This window comes from Pempheris klunzingeri, chromosome 14 (assembly GCF_042242105.1).
Source record: "Pempheris klunzingeri isolate RE-2024b chromosome 14, fPemKlu1.hap1, whole genome shotgun sequence".
NCBI classification, from domain to species: domain Eukaryota; kingdom Metazoa; phylum Chordata; class Actinopteri; order Acropomatiformes; family Pempheridae; genus Pempheris; species Pempheris klunzingeri.
Genome location: NC_092025.1, coordinates 21,640,977 through 21,658,627, shown reverse-complemented (window position 1 = coordinate 21,658,627; position 17,651 = coordinate 21,640,977). Strand labels below are relative to the sequence as shown.

Genomic DNA, 17,651 nt, shown 5'->3' with positions numbered 1-17,651 from the left:
CTGAAGTAGGTCATCAGCCTGTGAGATGACCTGTCCATCATCACCAACCCTCGGCATTAATCATCAGTACATGAAATCTGTGTGAGGCCACTGGGGAAGTGATGCTGAGAGGAACGTGTGTTCACATTAGACCAAATAAAGTTAGGTTTCAGTACGACAGGGTGAACACAGGTATGATCTCTGAGGTGGTGTGATGGTAGAAAGAACATGAAGCATCATTAGGATTTATTCAGAGCTACACGTGTGTGTGTGTGTGTGTGTGTGTGTGTGTGCTCTATACTCACTGCAGCTTTGTTTTATTTGCTTGTTTACACCTCAGCTCAGTGTGGGGGCATATGATGATTTCAAAGGGAAATGGTAACCAGGGGAAACTGGAAATAGCAGCGACCAGCACTCACCAACAATGGCTACAGTGAAAGTAACAAACACAGCTGAGGAAAATGGAGGCTTTAGAAGCCTTTTTTTTCTCTGTTTTGTGCTGAAAAGATGGAAACAAAGGCAATAAACCGGACGCTGGAAAGAGAAGCTTTTCATCATGGCGACACAAGCAGTGATGTGATTTTAAACGTGTCACAGTGGGGGTGGGGGGGGGCTCATGAGCGAACAATGTGGGTATTTCAGCCCTCCAGGCTGAACAAAGCCCTGCACCCCCCCACTCTGTTAGACTCCTCAGTGTTGTACCAGCTTAGATTTATTTCTGCTGCAAGCATATGAGCAACTTTTTAGCTTCTCAGCTTCAGTGCACTGGAAAACCACCAATTCCTCCTCATCAGAGGTTTTTAAATGTGTGACAGACTCCACTATAACCCTGTGGGATCATGTCCTCTTTATTCTTTCTGGGAATTTGGGGGTTCAACGGCCTCAGGAGGAGTTTATATTACACACAAGAGCTTTTTATTAGTGAGTTTTTTTTACAGACAAAATATGTTCAAATCTCACTGTCTTTAGGCAAAGACTATTAAATCTAATTAAACTTTAATAAAGTGATTCAGTCGCTGTCCACAACCATTACAGTCCTGGCAGTCTGCTGAGTTCATTCATTCATTCATTCAAACTTATATCTAAGCCTCAAAACTTATTGAGGTTTCATATGCAGTGATGTCAGGACACAGAGAAGTTGCACACTTAAATGACTAAGTACAGTGAGAGAAACACTGCCATCATTAAATGCCAAATGAGTGAATAACTTTTGACAGAAATAACAGAAACTTGTGTGCCTCATGGTGGCTTTTTAGTTTTAAAGCTGATTCTTTCTGCGTTCCTTCAAGGCCAGAAAGTGCCACAACATTTATAAACAAGATTCAGGCTAGAACCACTTTTGAAGACGAGTGAAATCACTGGATGAAGTATACGGCCAGCCGAGAGAGCAAGCTGGTGTGCAGCTGTAGTTCAGCACTGACGATGAAAGTGTTTCCTCCTGTAATTCACTGTGTACATACATGTTCAATGGACGTGTGGCGTGTGACACACTGACTGTGCACTGCAGGAGGCTGCGGGCCGTTTATTCTGCACTGTGCAGGGTGATTGTATTCAATCAGACGGGGGACGAAATGTGTTGTGATTAATTTTCTTTTGGCTCACACCAAATTGGCCATCTGGTTTACTAGAATGCGCAGTGTGTGTGGGAGTGGGCCTTTTGACCCACTTCATTGTTCTTTTTTCGACGCCTCAGGGCCGAATATTTGCTATATGTGGGTCAAGGACTCTGTGGGACGCAGTTGTGTATATGATGTGTATATATTTCATTGGATAAACACTGTGTTTTGAACTGTCTATATTTGCTGTGGAATAGGATTTTGACAGCTTCAAGGATTTGGTTTGTGGTGAAGTAGAAACTACACAATGGTCTTTATACTATGTTCATTCACACCAGTCTGTGAAAAACGCTTGTATCTTCAATTTTCATGATTTTCATGTGAGTGAAAGGGTTTTTGGGGCAACTTTGCAAAACCTTGAGCTCACAGAAGCCTCTCATAACTCTGGATATTGTCCAACATACAATGTCACCCAGGTACTTTAAAGCATTATCCTTTTTTCTGCTAAGCATTGTTCAGCATTTCGAAAAAATAAGCTTCTTAGATTTCTTTCCGAGAGATGAAGTCGGCACTTGTGTAGCCTAGAAGCTGAGGAAACGGAGGCACTTGCTTTGTCTTAAGTACGCCAACCAACACCTTTGACGATCACTAATTATTGTAAACTGTTGTGATTCATTATTCATTTCTGTAAATTTGTGGCTTTATGTGAAGTTACTGGTTATAATTTCATCAAAGTGAGGTTGCCAGGTTTGTTACCACCATGCCTATAGGGAGACCAAAACAAAAATTGTGTTCTCACTGACTGTAACTAGAAAACAACTGGAGATGCTGCATAGAATTAAAATGAAATATAATTTAACGGTTCTCAAAGGTTTGAACTAATTGAAAATACTGGCTCATTTCCTCCTGGATTTAGGAACATAAATGATACTGATAATATAAACACACACACACACACACACACACACTTTGAATTAGTGTTTTAGAGGATATGGCTTTAAGTTTAGTTTTTGTGGTTTACTTGTGGATCACAGATGTTTCTTCAAGCCTGTTTGGCTTCACATTGGATGTGATTTTTATTCAGATCTCAGCTTTGGGAGGAAGTTCTAGAGAACGGTCGTGCTTCTTTTAGCTAAAATCTCCAAAATCCGATTGATCCTGTCCTTCTGTGACGTGGACAAAGTTATAGAGGTGTGTGGATCCTCCCCTTTAGACTCCTGCATCTCTCTCTGCTCCTGCCTCAGTCACACACAGCTCCCACATTCCCAGCTTGTCTAAAACACAGCTGATAGATCTGCGATTACCTTACAAACCTAAATGTGTCCTCAGGGCAGTCTCTTCTATCTGGTCGCAGGTCCAGTGTCTGCCTGCAGGCTTCAGGTATTTGCTTTCAGGGCCCCTAAACTCTGGGATGTGATGAGACTCACACACTGGATAATCCTCAGACCTCAGTGTAAGCATTGGGGTTTTGCTTCCAGTAAAAGCTGTTTACAGTGAGCTCTGTGGATTATGCAGAACAGAAACAGAAGCACTGTTTTTTAAAAGATGCTGCTGCTGAATATTTAAATGTAATTCCGCAATGCTTAGAGCACCACAAACTAAACTTTTTATGGAGGCAGAAATCTCAGGGACACATTCCTCAAATCCCGTCAAATAAAACCAAATGGATGGATCCTACTGAGGGGACGAGAGAAAATCTGTTGTTTTTCCTCTTGGAAATTTGTGTGAACCAGTCTTTTAAAGTTAGTTTTCCTGCCCCAACCTATGCTGGTCATTGTTAAATCAGTGCTTTATAGTAGCCTTGGTAATAAACTAATAAAACATAAACGGTATGAATGTATTTTTAGCTACATTAGCAGTGATGGTCCACCACTTAGGTCCCAATGAAAATGTTTGAACGGTTATTTCATGGTCCCCAGAGGAAGAATTCTACCAATATTGATGATCCTCTAACTTTTTATGCAGCGCCATCATCAGATCAAACACTTAAAGTGTCCAATACTTTGGTTCATAATCAAATACCTGCAAAACTAATGATAGTACCATCAACCTCAGCGGTACTTTATGTTTAGATCTCATTAGCAGCTATTAGCATGCTAACACTAAACTAAGTAGTTTAGTGTGCGGAGGATAAGTAAAGCAGTCCTACAGCCTGAGGGAAGAAGCTGCTGTGTACTCTGGTGTCACCCTAATGAATCTTTTCCATGTCATATAAATGATGGCATATATAGAGAAATACATAAACATTGTAGTATAGAATCTGTCCTGTAACTGTAACTGCGCTGGATGGATTCTAAAGTCTGTATCCAGTCTGACAAAGACATACTTTTAGCAGAAGAAAACACAATGCAGCCTTTTCCAAAATGCTGTTTGATGGTTCAAGAGGTAAAAATGGTAAAACACATGGCAAGTCTGCTTTTTGTGGTTGCTATAGGAACCCACAGTCCAAACCCCCAGAAAGCCAGAACATGTACAATCAGCTCTGCAGAGTGGGGGAAGTCCTGCTAGGGTTACTCCCAAAGAGCTGTCTTAAAATAAAGATGAATTCTCTTTTTTCTTTCACACTCTGCAGGCCATGAAGAAGATCTCTCTCTCTCTCTCTCTCTCTCAGATTTCCTCATCCCTCGTGCTCCCATTTAACAAGTGGATGTAATCATGTCTCCATCTTATTAAATATGCATATTTAATTTGGCACAGGGTTCATATTTCAAGAGGTGAAGGAGTTGCTGTCATGGGACTTAATTTACAAACGAGGAGGGGAAAGATCTGAATCTTTTAGCTGCAAGAGCACAAAGCTGTGTTTCTATATGACCCTTGTTTTGTTGAACCATTTACTTAAATGATATGCATGTAGTTCACTCCCTCTCTGCTGAGTGACTATTTATTATGTAGGCTGTTGTTGGTCTGCATTGTGACTCCCACTCTCCTCCACTGAGAGGTGGGAGGGTGTGTGCCATAACTGATGGGCCAGATTCGATCACAGACACACGATGAGGGCCTTAGGACATGTTCACACCTGCTTAGACTCACACTCACTCTACACACCTCTTTTATTTCACCTTTCACCTGCATGTGGGCCTCTTGGGTGCAGTAGAAATAAACTGTAAAAACAACACAGACATGTTATCAGCTTTTAAGCTGATACTGCCAATGTTTTAGGGGGAGTTCGTTCACCAAAAGCAGTGATTCCCTGGAGTCTTGGTGCCACTATAAGGTTGCTATAGTCCACCACACATCCATAAACAGACACTACAGCAGCTTCAGTCAATGTTGCCAGTATATTCAATCTTTATTAAATAAGTAAATGGGGGAAAAGTAATATTTTTAAACTGATTTTTATGATTTGCTTTTTATTTCAAGGGTTTATGATCTGAGATTCACTAAACTCCACATAGTCAAAACCCTTGAATGTTAAAATGACTCATTTAAATCAGTTGAGAAATGTAAATGTTATAGAAAAACAACGTTATTATTATTATTGTCATATCGCAGACCAAAGCAGTCAATGTGGCATCTACGCATATGTGCCTATGGGCATGCTTTTTAATTAGTTAAACAAATGAAATATAAGATGTTATTTAGAGAGCTTTAGAGGTGCTGGTAGGTGGATGTTGTTACAGATGTTGTTACCGCTCCACAGAGCCAGGCTAGACGTTCTGTTCTCTGTAATAAGCTAAGCTTATCATATTTACTGGACAGTCATGAGAACAGTGTCAGTCTTCTCTCCTAATTGTCGACAAGACAGCCAATATTTCCCAAAATCCTGTCACATTATTCCTTTTAGACTTTGCCCAGATGTTGCCATGCTGTGACAAAAACAAGATTTAGATTTAATGCAGAAAAAAAAACCTTGCGATCTGCATAAAGACAAGCTATAACAACAAAAACCTCACAACATACAGACTATCACCACTTTGAATTCAGAAAATTCAGTATGACTTGAATCAGTACGACACCTATGTGTCTCCTGGATCTCTACAGAATCACCTCTTCTATCATGAGCTACTTCCTCTCTTCATCTCTCTTTTAATCAGTCTGTCCCAGATGGAAACTCATTAAGCGCTGCCCTCCTCTTTCATACACTCTCTCTGAGAGAACGCTTGTGTGTTTCTGACCCCCCCCCTGCTCGTTCCCAGGAAGGGAGAAAAGGTGAGCACAGATAAGAGGTCTTTATCTGGACCCCAGAGGAAGGCGGGTTAAGTTTAAGGTGAAGGTTTGACATGGCGGCCCGTCTGCTCGCTCTGACTCTTCCCTCCCTCCTTCTCCACCTCCTGGTGCGAGGCTCAGGCTCAGTCCCCGATCCCCATGTCCTTGGGCTCAGTCTTGACATCCCCCACTGCTCCAGCTTTAATGAGAAAGATGAAAGAGGTGCAGGCTGGGAGAACACCCAGCCCTCCTCCTTTTCTTCTACCATCCCGTTCACTCTGCTGCTCGTCCCGTTTGTTCAGCCCAGCCTCGCTCTCACTGGCCCTCCAGCACTAACTCATCCAAGACTTTTTGCTGGGGTGGGGGAGTTCTACTGTAATAAAGTGGGAACGAGGATGGTTTCCTTTTTAAATTTTTCAGGTATTATTCCCTCTGATCTTCTGTGCAAATTTCTTCCCATCCTTTATTTCTTTGTGTTGGGGAGCTGTAGCTCTACTGTAGAAATGTTTAAATCATAAAGCCCAAGAAAAATGCAGCTTTATAGAAATCTTTTCATTCCTCTTTTCTTATAAGATCCTATGTTTTAAGTTATTATTTCATACTGATGACGTTGTGTTCATTAAGTGGTATCATTGTGTCATGTTTATGAATATGCCTGCAAGTGCTTGATACACGATACCACAGAATTAAACACATCACCTGACTATTATGTACATTATATGCTGGATTCAATGTCTTCAAAAGCAGAATAGATTATTTTATGCGCATAATAACATTAGAAAAGAGTCTCAGTCTGCTGTCTTATTAGCAGACTCTGCATGCACATGATGTTTCAACCACAAAAGGTCCTCTTCAGGTAAACACACCTACATAAGTACAGTAGATGAGCTGTCGTCACATTATGTATAAATAGATTAACTCATAATATACATGTGGGGACCTGGGATGGGTAATACAATGCTGTGAAATGCTGTTTAAACGGTGGTAACTGTCCCTTTAAAAGGTCCCATATCATGATCATTTTCAGCTTCATATTTGGAGATCTTACTGGAACAGGTTTACATGGTTTCATGTTCAAAAAGCACATTTTTCTCAACAGACTTGGCTGCTGCAGCTGTTTTCAGCCTCTGTCTGCATGCTCCCTTTCAGGGGAACAGAACAGCAGCTGGCGTTAGTGAGGAAAATAACAATGGCGGACGGCGAGGTGGATTCATGGGGATTTCGATTGGCCTGCTGAATGGCTGGAGGAGGTCACATGATCAACAGATCCCCTTGTGACATCATAAAAGGAGCCAAATTGAAATGGAGCATTTTCACACAAATTTATACCAATTTTCTCATAATTTGATGATGCAAATGATTGACACATTCACAGTAAATGAGCAAAAAACACACAAAAAGCAAAGAAAGAGGAAAAGTAATACAACAAGAAGCATAACGGCCACAATGATCCTGGACAAATCTTATGTTAAACGTATAATAATACAATAAATATAATATATATAACAAAAAAGCATAAAATTAAGTTGATTTTAAATGAAATTTAAAATTAAGTTGACTTACCAACGGTATGACAGCGGTATAAGTCATGTAGATGTCACCACCGCCCCACCACAGACAGCCCCAAGTGTGCTGCCACCACAATGGGACCACAGCATGACCAACATTTTGGCACCATGTGCTCCAACCACTGCAGAGACCAGCAGCAGCGCCCCCATCAGGACTCTCCATCAGGCCCAGGGATGTCTTCTTTTCCTGTTTACTCATAAAAGTCAGTTTGTTTGGCTGTGGTTTAACTAGGGCAGCAGGAATCTTCTTCATCCGTTCATGCATCTCATTAATTATCGGTGCCCAATCATCATCCTTATCCGACTTCCATTACCTGCCTGTGGCAATCCACCTCAAGCTCATTCATTTCTATGTAAATTTCTACAAATGTGCCACAAATATATAATTTCAGTTCTAAATGTGGCTAAATAATCACTTTTAACAGCTGGGTGCTGTAGGTTTTTAAAGCAAAGATGGTACACATAGAAAGAAACAGAGCTTTCTTTCAGGACTATTTTTTGTTGGTGGATTAATCCACATTTGAGTACATTTGAACATGAATTGTGTTCATCTACATATACAGGTGGGCTCAAACTGTCACCTTACCTGAGAAAGACCATTGTCATGTCCATGTAGACCATGTCAAATAAAAGTGATACTATGATCAAGGCAACAGTTTCACAGATGTTTGAATGAAACATGGATAAACTGAGTTTAGTTTGCTTTCACCATTACTATTATTAAAACAGCTATTTATCATCACTTTGATTTCCCTCTTTTGTTTTCTTCTGTGTGTGCTGCAAAGGATTAACTGTGATACGCATGAAGCATTATATAAATAGATTTGATTCATTAATAAATCTGATTAACTCACAGTATGTTGAGCCTGTTAAATAGACAGGTAACTACACAGGTAAGTCACAAGAAACCTGTTATTCTTTCTTCCAACTGCGATAAGAAGTAATTAAAACATTAAAAACAGGGGTCTTCCAGTCCCAGTCCAGCCTTCCCACTGAGGCCTGATTGTCAACAGCACTGACTCTGACCCATTCGCTGATTACTAACAATCACTTAGTGAAATTGATGATTGCCCCTGATGATGATTGCGTGTGAACAATAAGCACTAACAGTTCAACACCTCCTCATTCACCCGTCAGTCTCACAGCACCAGATGGCAGACTGTAATCGCCCTCAAGAGGTGTGATCCACCTGGAAAAACGAGTCCCAAAATCACAGTTAAACAGGACTTGAAATAAAGGAAATGTAATGACGTCTGTCCAATAATAGATAAAACACTCAGTGTATTTACACACAGCTGTAACAACTCAATGCCTCCACCTTGTGGTCATTTTGATCTAATACAGTCACTCACTACAAAGCCTCACATAAACTTAATCTATTGGAAGCATGTTTGGATCTTAACATCCAGTATGAACAGGAGGAACGATCACAGCCTGAAAAACCTGTTCCTATGTACATATACAAAGCCTCACTGTTCATTTAAATGCACTTTGTGCTCCACAGCGATAATAAAAGCAAGTGTGGGTTTGGAGGAGTGTTTTATTAAGCGCTTTCTGTAAGGCTAAAATACATAGCAGCTGCTGCTGAGTAACAAACGGTTGATTTCCCTAAATAAATATGATGCAAATCACATGGTTTTCTTGATCCAGTAACATTTCCTTTGTACATTTTTGACCACGACAGAAACAGCCTACTGAAGCAGCCTCACTTAGTGCACAAGTGAGACCTGCCAGTTACCTTGTTGTGTTCTTCGGCAGCCCAGTGTGATAATGTCTATGACCTACCCGTACAACATGTGCACAAATATGAACTCGAAAGGACGTAGCAGAACATGTAAATGGTCCACAAGGACAACAATCATGACATCGATAAAGAGCTCTAAAGAGAACAGTAGAGCTGTGATAACGTTTTCCGTTGAGTAAACAGGAGGACTTTTGGTTATTCTGCCCTGTTCCTTATTCCAGTCTTAAAGGCTCTTTGGCTTGTCCTGGTTGTTCATGTATTTCTGGTAAACCACTCCTAGTGTGGTGAAGAAGTTTCCCATGAAGAGCACCATGTAGGAGCAGCCGCACATCACAACCTACACCGGAGTGAAAATAAACAGAAAACAAATGCTCACTGAACTTTAAACACACCGATTACAGTGTTACACAAGCTACTGTAGTATCTGCAGCTTTTGCATATCTGTATTTGGTTTTAAACTGGTGGTTGTTTATGTCTCACTGGGGATTAAATATAACTGGTAATGGGTGGAAATGAACAGTGGAAATAGAACAGGATGGTTTTAAGCCAGAACTACACGTTTCTTTTCCCAAAATAAGTTGTGTTGTTGTTGTGTGTTGATCTTTAAGAAGAACTTTTTATTTTTTAAATCTGGGCCTTATTTGCAAATGTATTGCTGTCTAAATGTCCAGCAGATCTCCTGGGCTGCAGTAAGTGAGATTCAATCCTTTGGGGCATCCAATCAAAGTACGTCCACTAAAAGTGTTTGTTTTTGCCACCGACAGGCTCAGATTGTTATTCAAAGAATCCAACAATGTTACAGAATTGATCCTTCAAATCAAACTGCTGCTAAACTCAGGATACAGAAACTTGAGGATAATATGACACATAAACATAAAATTAGATGTTGATAATGGCTGAATGCTCGTTTAACAAATGACAAAGGAACACTGAAGCTCTCTGGTGTACAAACCTGCCACTCTTTACACTCTGGGAGCTGAAACATCCTGAAGAGTGTGATGCTGTTGTAGAGCTGCCAGAACTGTAAGAGAAGGAACAGCCAGCAGTCAAGAACGCTTTAAAAAGACAACTTGGGATTTAGTCTTTTTAAATTTCAGGTTTTATAAAGTCAGAATTTCATTTGTTTTGAATCTTCAGACTGGGCAATGATAAATATTAGAGGTGTAACAGTGCATGCAAGTCATACAGAAGCGCTCGTTGCAGGATGTTCGGCTCTGCACGTGACTTTCTTTCAGTATGCTAACGGTACGTGACCCAAGCAAGCACCGTCAAAATGGTTTAGCCAATTACTCGTACTTGTTAAACAATAATCACACCACTCAGCCTTCACCGAACCGTGAATTTTGTGTGCTGTTGGACCCCTAAAATACATATATATTCATATTTATAAAACCTAATGAGTTGTAAGTGAGCAGTGAGCACCATTACTCACGTGACCGAAGAACAGGAAAGGGAGGAGGAAGGTCAGGCCTCTCCACATCCAAGACTGGAAACCCTCTGAACACCAGGAGAGGAGAGAGGAGATTAACTCAATTTGTCATTGTCAGAAGAGGAAACGAGACGAGTACACAGACATAAAGATACTGAAACACAGTCAAGGCCACATGTTAGGTAGATATTAAGATCTATCTGCCCTTTTATATACTGTCATTAGTGCCCCTTGTTCTTGTGTTACATCAGAGTTATAAAAATAAACTGGTGACCACCTGACAGTTTAGACTGCACTCACCCACTGTGAGGTCCATGTTGTGTCTTTCTCCCAGCGCTCTGAGTCTGTACAAACAGCCACTCTGGTAGTAGTACTGGAGGAACTGGACGAAGCCTACTTTGCAAACAAAGAACAAAAACAGAATTAGTTCAGTTACCAGTTATACAGCATGTTGTGTGTTGTTTGTCTAAAAGAAACAGAATTATTCATATTGAGGACTGTTTGCACTGTGCACACACACTTTAACCTGGTCTACAGTACAGTGTGTGTTCACACTGGGAATGTGTCAAAATAAGTATGTATGTTCAAAGGAGCTTTCTTATAAATGTATTATTTTATCTTTATACAAAATTACTAAAACTAAGATTATTAAAGGGATGACAATAAAAATACTCCTGTTACACAACATTACATTAAAAAAATCCTTAAAATGAAACAATAAGAGAAGGAAAATCACTGGATCTGGAGTGATGAGGCCTGGAGCACATGCTTGTAGTTAGAGCTTGACAATATCTACATAAAGCATGTCTTCATGCCTACACGGCTGTCACACTATCCTGTGATGAGGCGTCACAGGTGGGCTTTGCTTTGCTAAAAACACAGGAAGCCACCAGCCTATCTGTGCTGATTAGCACACGGCGTACACGTCATGATGTAAGTATGTAGCGTGGAGGTGGGACACAGCTTGAATCTCTTACTCTGGTACAGACAGTATGTCAGGAACTGGTTCCTAAACATCTGGTAGAGAGCGCCTTCAGGCCTGCAAAACAAAGACAGCATCTGGTTGAAAATGGAGCACAGACACAAAACATTATGAAAATATTTAATAAAGAAAAGTAGATGACATCACTCACCAAGTGAGCATGACTCCGGACAGGAAGGTCGACACATAGTGATGGAAAACCCACCAACCTTTGATCCTGAAACAACATGAAGGACACAAACTGAAGGAAGCGTAAGCAAGTCGACCAGCATCATACTGTCTGTACTAGACAGGATACAACAGACAGTCTGTGTTGCATCAAATGGAAAAGCTGCAGAACGTTCGTATGCAATATGTCACACATAATATGAAGAAACCACTTTGAGGAATCAAAGGAAAAGATTTCAACACGCAGCATTTTGCTCCGTACGTCACAAAGCCATGAGGAAGCCTTTATTATCATTATGATAAAAAACAGTGGAGAAAGTAAACTTGTGGCAGACCTTGAGCCGTTGCTGATTAGGATGCTCTCCCGGATGGTGAGTGTGCAGTAGTACCACACCAGCAGGAAGTTGAAGAGGGCATCTAGGGCTCTGAGACAAAAACAGAAGAAGGTACATGAAGAAGAAGAAGAAGAAGAAGAAGAAACAACCTAACTTACACATATAATCAAAATAACACTGTCACACTGTCAGTCCACACTGTTCGTGCAGTGAAGGCAGAAGTCATAAATATAACAAATAACAATTAAGGCCTTATTATCACGAAATGTGCTATTTTCATATCATCCCTAAAGATGGATGGATGACACATCTCCTCCCTGGGGGACTCTAGCTTTGTCTAACCCAAACAAGGGTTAGAGTTTGCTGTCAATCACGATGTTTCACCCCTTTTTACAGCCTCAAATAACAATTTAAAACCAAACTAATCATATAAATGACAGGAACAAAGCTACACTGAGTTATGTGTTTCTTCATCATGATCAACATGGACACTCTATTCACCGTGTAGTAAACGGGAAAATAACCAAACTGGTTGTAATACAGTTCGGCGAAGATAAACCAGGTGTTGGGAAATCCTACCTGTAGCTGAACAAGAAGCGACATGTGAAGGAGAACACGAAGAGGATGACTGTGAGGACCAGTTTGAATTTCTCATATTCATCTTTGTAGGCAAACCTGTTTGGTGAAGCAAACAGAAAGGATGTTGATGTGACTCTGTGACAGTTTTGGGCTTATGAGAAAATGAACATTAGTGGGACTTACTTTGACTGTTTGTTGAGGAGCGTCACGTTGACGTTTCCTAAAACAAGAGTGAGGTATAACCTAAACAGGAAGAGTCGGTCAGTCACTCACAATGCTGACATCTTAAAGGCTAATCAGGGCCCTATTTTTACATATTTTATGTTGGAATTAGTCCAGTAGATTAATCCAAGTGTCTGACAACATTATAACTCTTTAAACCCGAAAGTCACACAAACAACCTAATCAGTGGAGCAATAGACCAGAAAACTTCTTGTAACTTCCAGTAATTTCGAACCTAATACATAAAAATAGGGCCCAGGTTCAAAAATGCGTGAGTTATCCTTTAAATATTTTAATACTTTTGGTGAAATACAATGTGGAAAGCCAAAAATGTCTTTAAACAGTTAACATTTTCCACTGAAACTCCACTATGTCACATAAATACACACAATAAATCATATGACAGAATCAGACCCGTTCTTCTTTGGCAGAAAAGCCTCCATCTCAGAGAAAGCGTTGGCCCGGTCTTTGATGGAGTCCTTCATCTCAGCGATGGCGTCCACTTCCTCTGGACTTAATTTGGGTGTTGCGCTATTTTCTTTGCATCTAATCAAGGAAAAACATTTGTGCATATTATGTGTTTGTAACTTTCATACATGATCACCAACAAGTGACTGTAATCACACACTATTCCTGCTCCTTGTGTTAGAATAGGACGGCACTGTCACTGCAGTGAAGTTGACATTGTGGTGGACGACCTGTACAGATGAATACATCTTTTCATTCCCCCTACAATCTGCAGATTCCTCTACTCGACTCAGCTATTTCATTTTCTGAGCGCTGTCTGGCTGTTATGAGAATTTTGACCAATAAAACAAAAAGTCCCCCTAAAGTCAGTCTCTGCCTTTAAACAGAGGGAATTTCAAATAAAGGCCTCTAAAGGTCTCTAATACAAGCCTACTTCAAATAAAGGCCTCCAAAGGTCTCTAATACAAGCCTACTTCAAATAAAGGCCTCTAAAGGTCTCTAATACAAGCCTACTTCAAATAAAGGCCTCCAAAGGTCTCTAATACAAGCCTACTTCAAATAAAAGCCTGGTGCCCTCTGCAGTTGAGGGACAGAAAGTCTCTGGTCGCTATTTGAGGAAATACAGCGACTGAATTTTAGGTCCTAGCCAAGATATGGGCTGAATATATTATATTCAAAGGGGCATTAAAGCAATCTCGCATGTTGTTTCTCTTGCGTAAATACTGCCTGCATGTTCTCAGGGATATCGTGGATCAGTACTTACTCTTTTAGCGACGCGGTGAGCTCTTTCAGCTTCTTCCTCTGACGTGATATAGCACTGGAGCAGCTGTCCTGCAGTTTGGTCACTTCGTCAAGTTTCTGTTTGTATAGACGATGGGTGTCCTGGAAAAATAAAGGAGAACAATATGAAGTTGTGTTGTGCGTTGCTACATTTCAAATCTTTATTTATTAGTAAATCTGAAAGGTGGAGAGAAAAACAAACAAGATGAATGAGTGGATCTTCCAAAATAATGTTCAACAGGTGCAGAGGGCTTTTAAACTCTTTAAACAGTACAGTTCGGAAAAGGGCGGTCATGGCTTTCAGGTTACTGATATCTTTCCTAATAATAATCTACTTGTTGCCCCACACAGACGTATTTGAGTCTCTGTATGTTGATTATGTATCCAAATCAGTGGTGGCAGAGGTACAAACAAACATTGTGAAGGAGTCACTTTGGGCTCTGGTCTCTCATTGGGACGATATTTCTCACCATTTCCACACTTGTTACAAACCAAACAATCAATGGATTCATGGAGGAAATAATCAGCTGATCGGTGGAGAGTGAAAATAGTACCTCAACCAACTCCAACAGTAAAATCCTGCTTTTATATTAATGAATGAGGAATAATAATCTTATTGTAGAATACAGAACAGGACAACAGGAGATATTCTCTTGCTCCAAGTAACTTTAGGCCACTTTTGCTTAAGTAACATTTTCAGTACATGACTTTTTTTTATAAAAGAGTATTTACCTGTGTGTTTACATTGTGGTATTAGTACTTTACCTAACATTTCAGTGCAGGACTTTTACTTAAAATAGATTATTCACCATTGTTTTTACAATGTGGTATTAGAACTTTAACTTAAGTTACACTTTCAATTGAAGACTTTTATTTGCAAAAGAATATTTACCAGTATATAAGTTATTAGTACTTATTAGTATTAGTACTTTTACCTAAGCAACGTTTTTAATGCACGACTTTTACTTCTAAATGTGTATTTACCAGAGTTTTTACAAAGTGGTATTAGTACTTTTACCTAAGCAACGTTTTTAATGCACGACTTTTACTTCTAAATTTGTATTTACCAGAGTTTTTACAAAGTGGTATTAGTACTTTTACCTAATAACATTTTCAGTGCAGGACTTTTACTTGTGTGATTACAGTGTTGTCATTTTGCAGTGTTTTCTTTTTCTTTTTAAGTAAAAGATGTTAACACAGCTTAACACAGCCACTGTATATAAACTCATCAGCCATCAGCTGCAGCGCTGTTCAGGCATGGAGCCGACCCCCGGGGTCCTGCGGTGCTTCCCCACAAACAGCGTCGTGTTGGCGGCGACGTGACAACCGACAAGGAGGAGAAAGTTAGTTGTGCAAACTTATATATCATCCAACTTTTTTTTTGGAGTTTTTTTGTTTTTCTTCTGGCTGAAAGGGAACAATAATCCTTAGCAGCTGAGGGCGGAGCCCATCGTCGCCTCCATGCCCACCGAACCCCGCTGTTAGCTTGCCCGGACAGGGCTCACCTCCACGGGCACAGCTGAGCCGGGAGACGCGCTGTTTCACGTACCTGGATTTGTTGGTAGTTCTTCTCTAATTCCTCCCATTCTCGGAAGCACTCCGTTAAACCCGCAGGAGCGAACAACATTTTCTACTCTACCATGAAGACACCCTGAGGAGTTGGGTAATATTCAAGCTCCGCTGTGCAACAGTTGAACTGTCAGTGTCAAAACTACACCAACGAAGAAGAAGCGCTTCCTGTCAGCGCCTTCAGAATAAAAGTCTCTACAGTATTTTAGTGTCTACAGGACTGGATCTGTCCAAAGGTTCTTCATCATGAAACCTTGTCTCAGATGGACATTATTTATGGACAAAAACCAAGATAACTCTCTGGTTAATAACATCCTGATTCTGGATAGATTGAAAAAATATGTACAGTTCATATTTGCCACTTTTGCCTTTACTTATTTTAATGTATTATGTATTTGTAATAATGTTGAGGTCTGGACTGTTGGTTGGACAAAACAAACATTGTGAAGGAGTCACTTTGGGCTCTGGTCTCTCATTGGGATGGCATTTCTCACTATTTCCAGACTTTTTACAAACCAAACAATCAATGGATTCATGGAGGAAACAATCAGCTGATCAATGCTGAGCGAAAATAGTTGCTGTCTTGTAGAAAATTGTTTAAAATGAGCTCCACCTCAACCAACTCTAAACTACTTTTACATTAATGCATGTGGAAAAATATTCCTATGGTAGAATACAGAATAGGACAACAGTTTATATACATGTTCATAATGTAATTAGATGTTATTTGACTGCACCTTGTGGAGTTGTGGAAACTAGGGCATACTTTATAATTAATTTACTTTAATTTTAAAAAACCATCTATATTAGCAGCACTGCTTTATTCTCCATATATATTGATGCTGGGAATGAGTTACTTAAATCAACTGTTTAGGCTAAAAAGATTTAAAGAATTACAACTTTCCTGCTTTTATTTTCATGCCCTCATGATGATCATCAGGTTTGATCGGTGCTGATGAGAGTGAACTTACAAAACTTTACGCCGTGCGTCCTGCTCGCTGTGCGTGTCGCTCTGCAGCTGGTTGGTCCAATCAGAAGTCCGCTTGGTGACGTATCTAATACGTATGGTTCCTCCTGTCAGCCAATCAGAGCCTGCAGCGCTTTTTACACCCTGAAATTTCTGCCCTGAGTGCAGCCTCACAGGCACCGCTGTGTCTCATTAGTAGGATTTGGCCATGAGATATAATCCTAGTCAATGGCGCTGACCTCCCCCAGCTACAACAAAAACATTCAGCCACATGAGCCTCATTTATTTAAGTATTATAGAAACTTTATAAAGCAGACAGGTATTCCACTTAAATACTTCATAAAGCCAGACATGTATGTAACCATACACAAGCATAAAGACATGCAGTGTGTCTGCACACATGCTGTGGAGACAAAGCAACAGTTTAAACACCATTCAAACCTAAAGAGGAAATGTGTCTTCAGGTGTATTTTAGGCTCATACACTGGTTGTTTGGACGGCTCTCTGCAGGGAGGGCACTCTGCCCCCTGCTAGGCTCACTTCAGGGTAATCCATTCAGTGTGCCTACTTGGCATGTGTCCTGTGTATTTAAAGCTGATGTTACATAACTGTGTAGTCAGGAGGAACTGTCATCTCCAATACTGTCAGCGCCTCAGGCAGAGCCATGTACGGAGTAGTGACATTATTCATAAATAACAATAGTGAACAAAAAACACAAGGTGTCACTGTCCACTGACTTTATTTTTCTTTTTATGTCCACATATTTACATACGCACATCCTGGAAGAGTCTTTTTGAAATACATGTACAAATCTGAAAAGATATTAATCTGCGTGTTTTGATGTCACAAGGCTCAATGTGGAGAAAAGTCCACACAGTTTCACCACAAGTTTCTACAGCACCCTTGTTTTGTTTTTTCCCCTCAATGTTTCATCTGTTGTTTTATTCTATGTATGTTGTCAATTTCAAATGAAGATATCTGTTAAAAGGAAAATATTTTTTAGATAAAGGTTTCTACTGCACTGGCTCCACCTGCTTACTTACTTCTTATAGCTAGTTTAAATCTCAGTATTTGTTTTTATTTTACTACCAGTTTAGATGCTTTTTATTATGCTTTGAACATATTTATATATATATTTTTTTATATGTGTGTGTGTGTG

The 17,651-nt window shown here is 40.1% G+C and overlaps 1 protein-coding gene across 2 annotated transcripts; it reads right to left on the bottom strand.

Moving 5' to 3' along the window:
* Positions 1–8,774: 8,774 nt before the first annotated feature.
* tmem120aa (transmembrane protein 120Aa) lies at positions 8,775–15,644 on the bottom strand. 2 transcript variants are annotated; one of them, XM_070843267.1, is made up of 12 exons: positions 15,506–15,644; positions 13,940–14,058; positions 13,123–13,254; positions 12,670–12,729; positions 12,487–12,582; positions 11,908–11,997; positions 11,556–11,621; positions 11,400–11,461; positions 10,723–10,818; positions 10,426–10,490; positions 9,946–10,014; positions 8,775–9,330 (listed from the first exon to the last, which is right to left on the bottom strand). In XM_070843267.1, exons 1-12 carry the CDS (start codon positions 15,581–15,583, stop codon positions 9,217–9,219), a joined length of 1,047 nt encoding a protein of 348 aa, XP_070699368.1. In that variant the 5' UTR covers positions 15,584–15,644; the 3' UTR covers positions 8,775–9,216. The 2 variants fall into 2 exon arrangements, with proteins under 2 accessions (XP_070699368.1, XP_070699369.1); XM_070843268.1 differs by having other exon boundaries at positions 10,723–10,815.
* Between the last annotated feature and the right edge of the window lie 2,007 nt (positions 15,645–17,651).

Excerpts from the sequence above, each read along its gene's own strand:
- tmem120aa (XM_070843267.1), bottom strand. The coding sequence starts at position 15,583 with ATGTTGTTCGCTCCTGCGGGTTTAACGGAGTGCTTCCGAGAATGGGAG. Across the intron at positions 12,730-13,122 it reads TTTCTGCCAAAGAAGAACGG|GTTATACCTCACTCTTGTTT; the intron begins GTCTGATTCTGT and ends CTTCCTGTTTAG. Across the intron at positions 11,998-12,486 it reads CGCTTCTTGTTCAGCTACAG|AGCCCTAGATGCCCTCTTCA; the intron begins GTAGGATTTCCC and ends TTTTTGTCTCAG.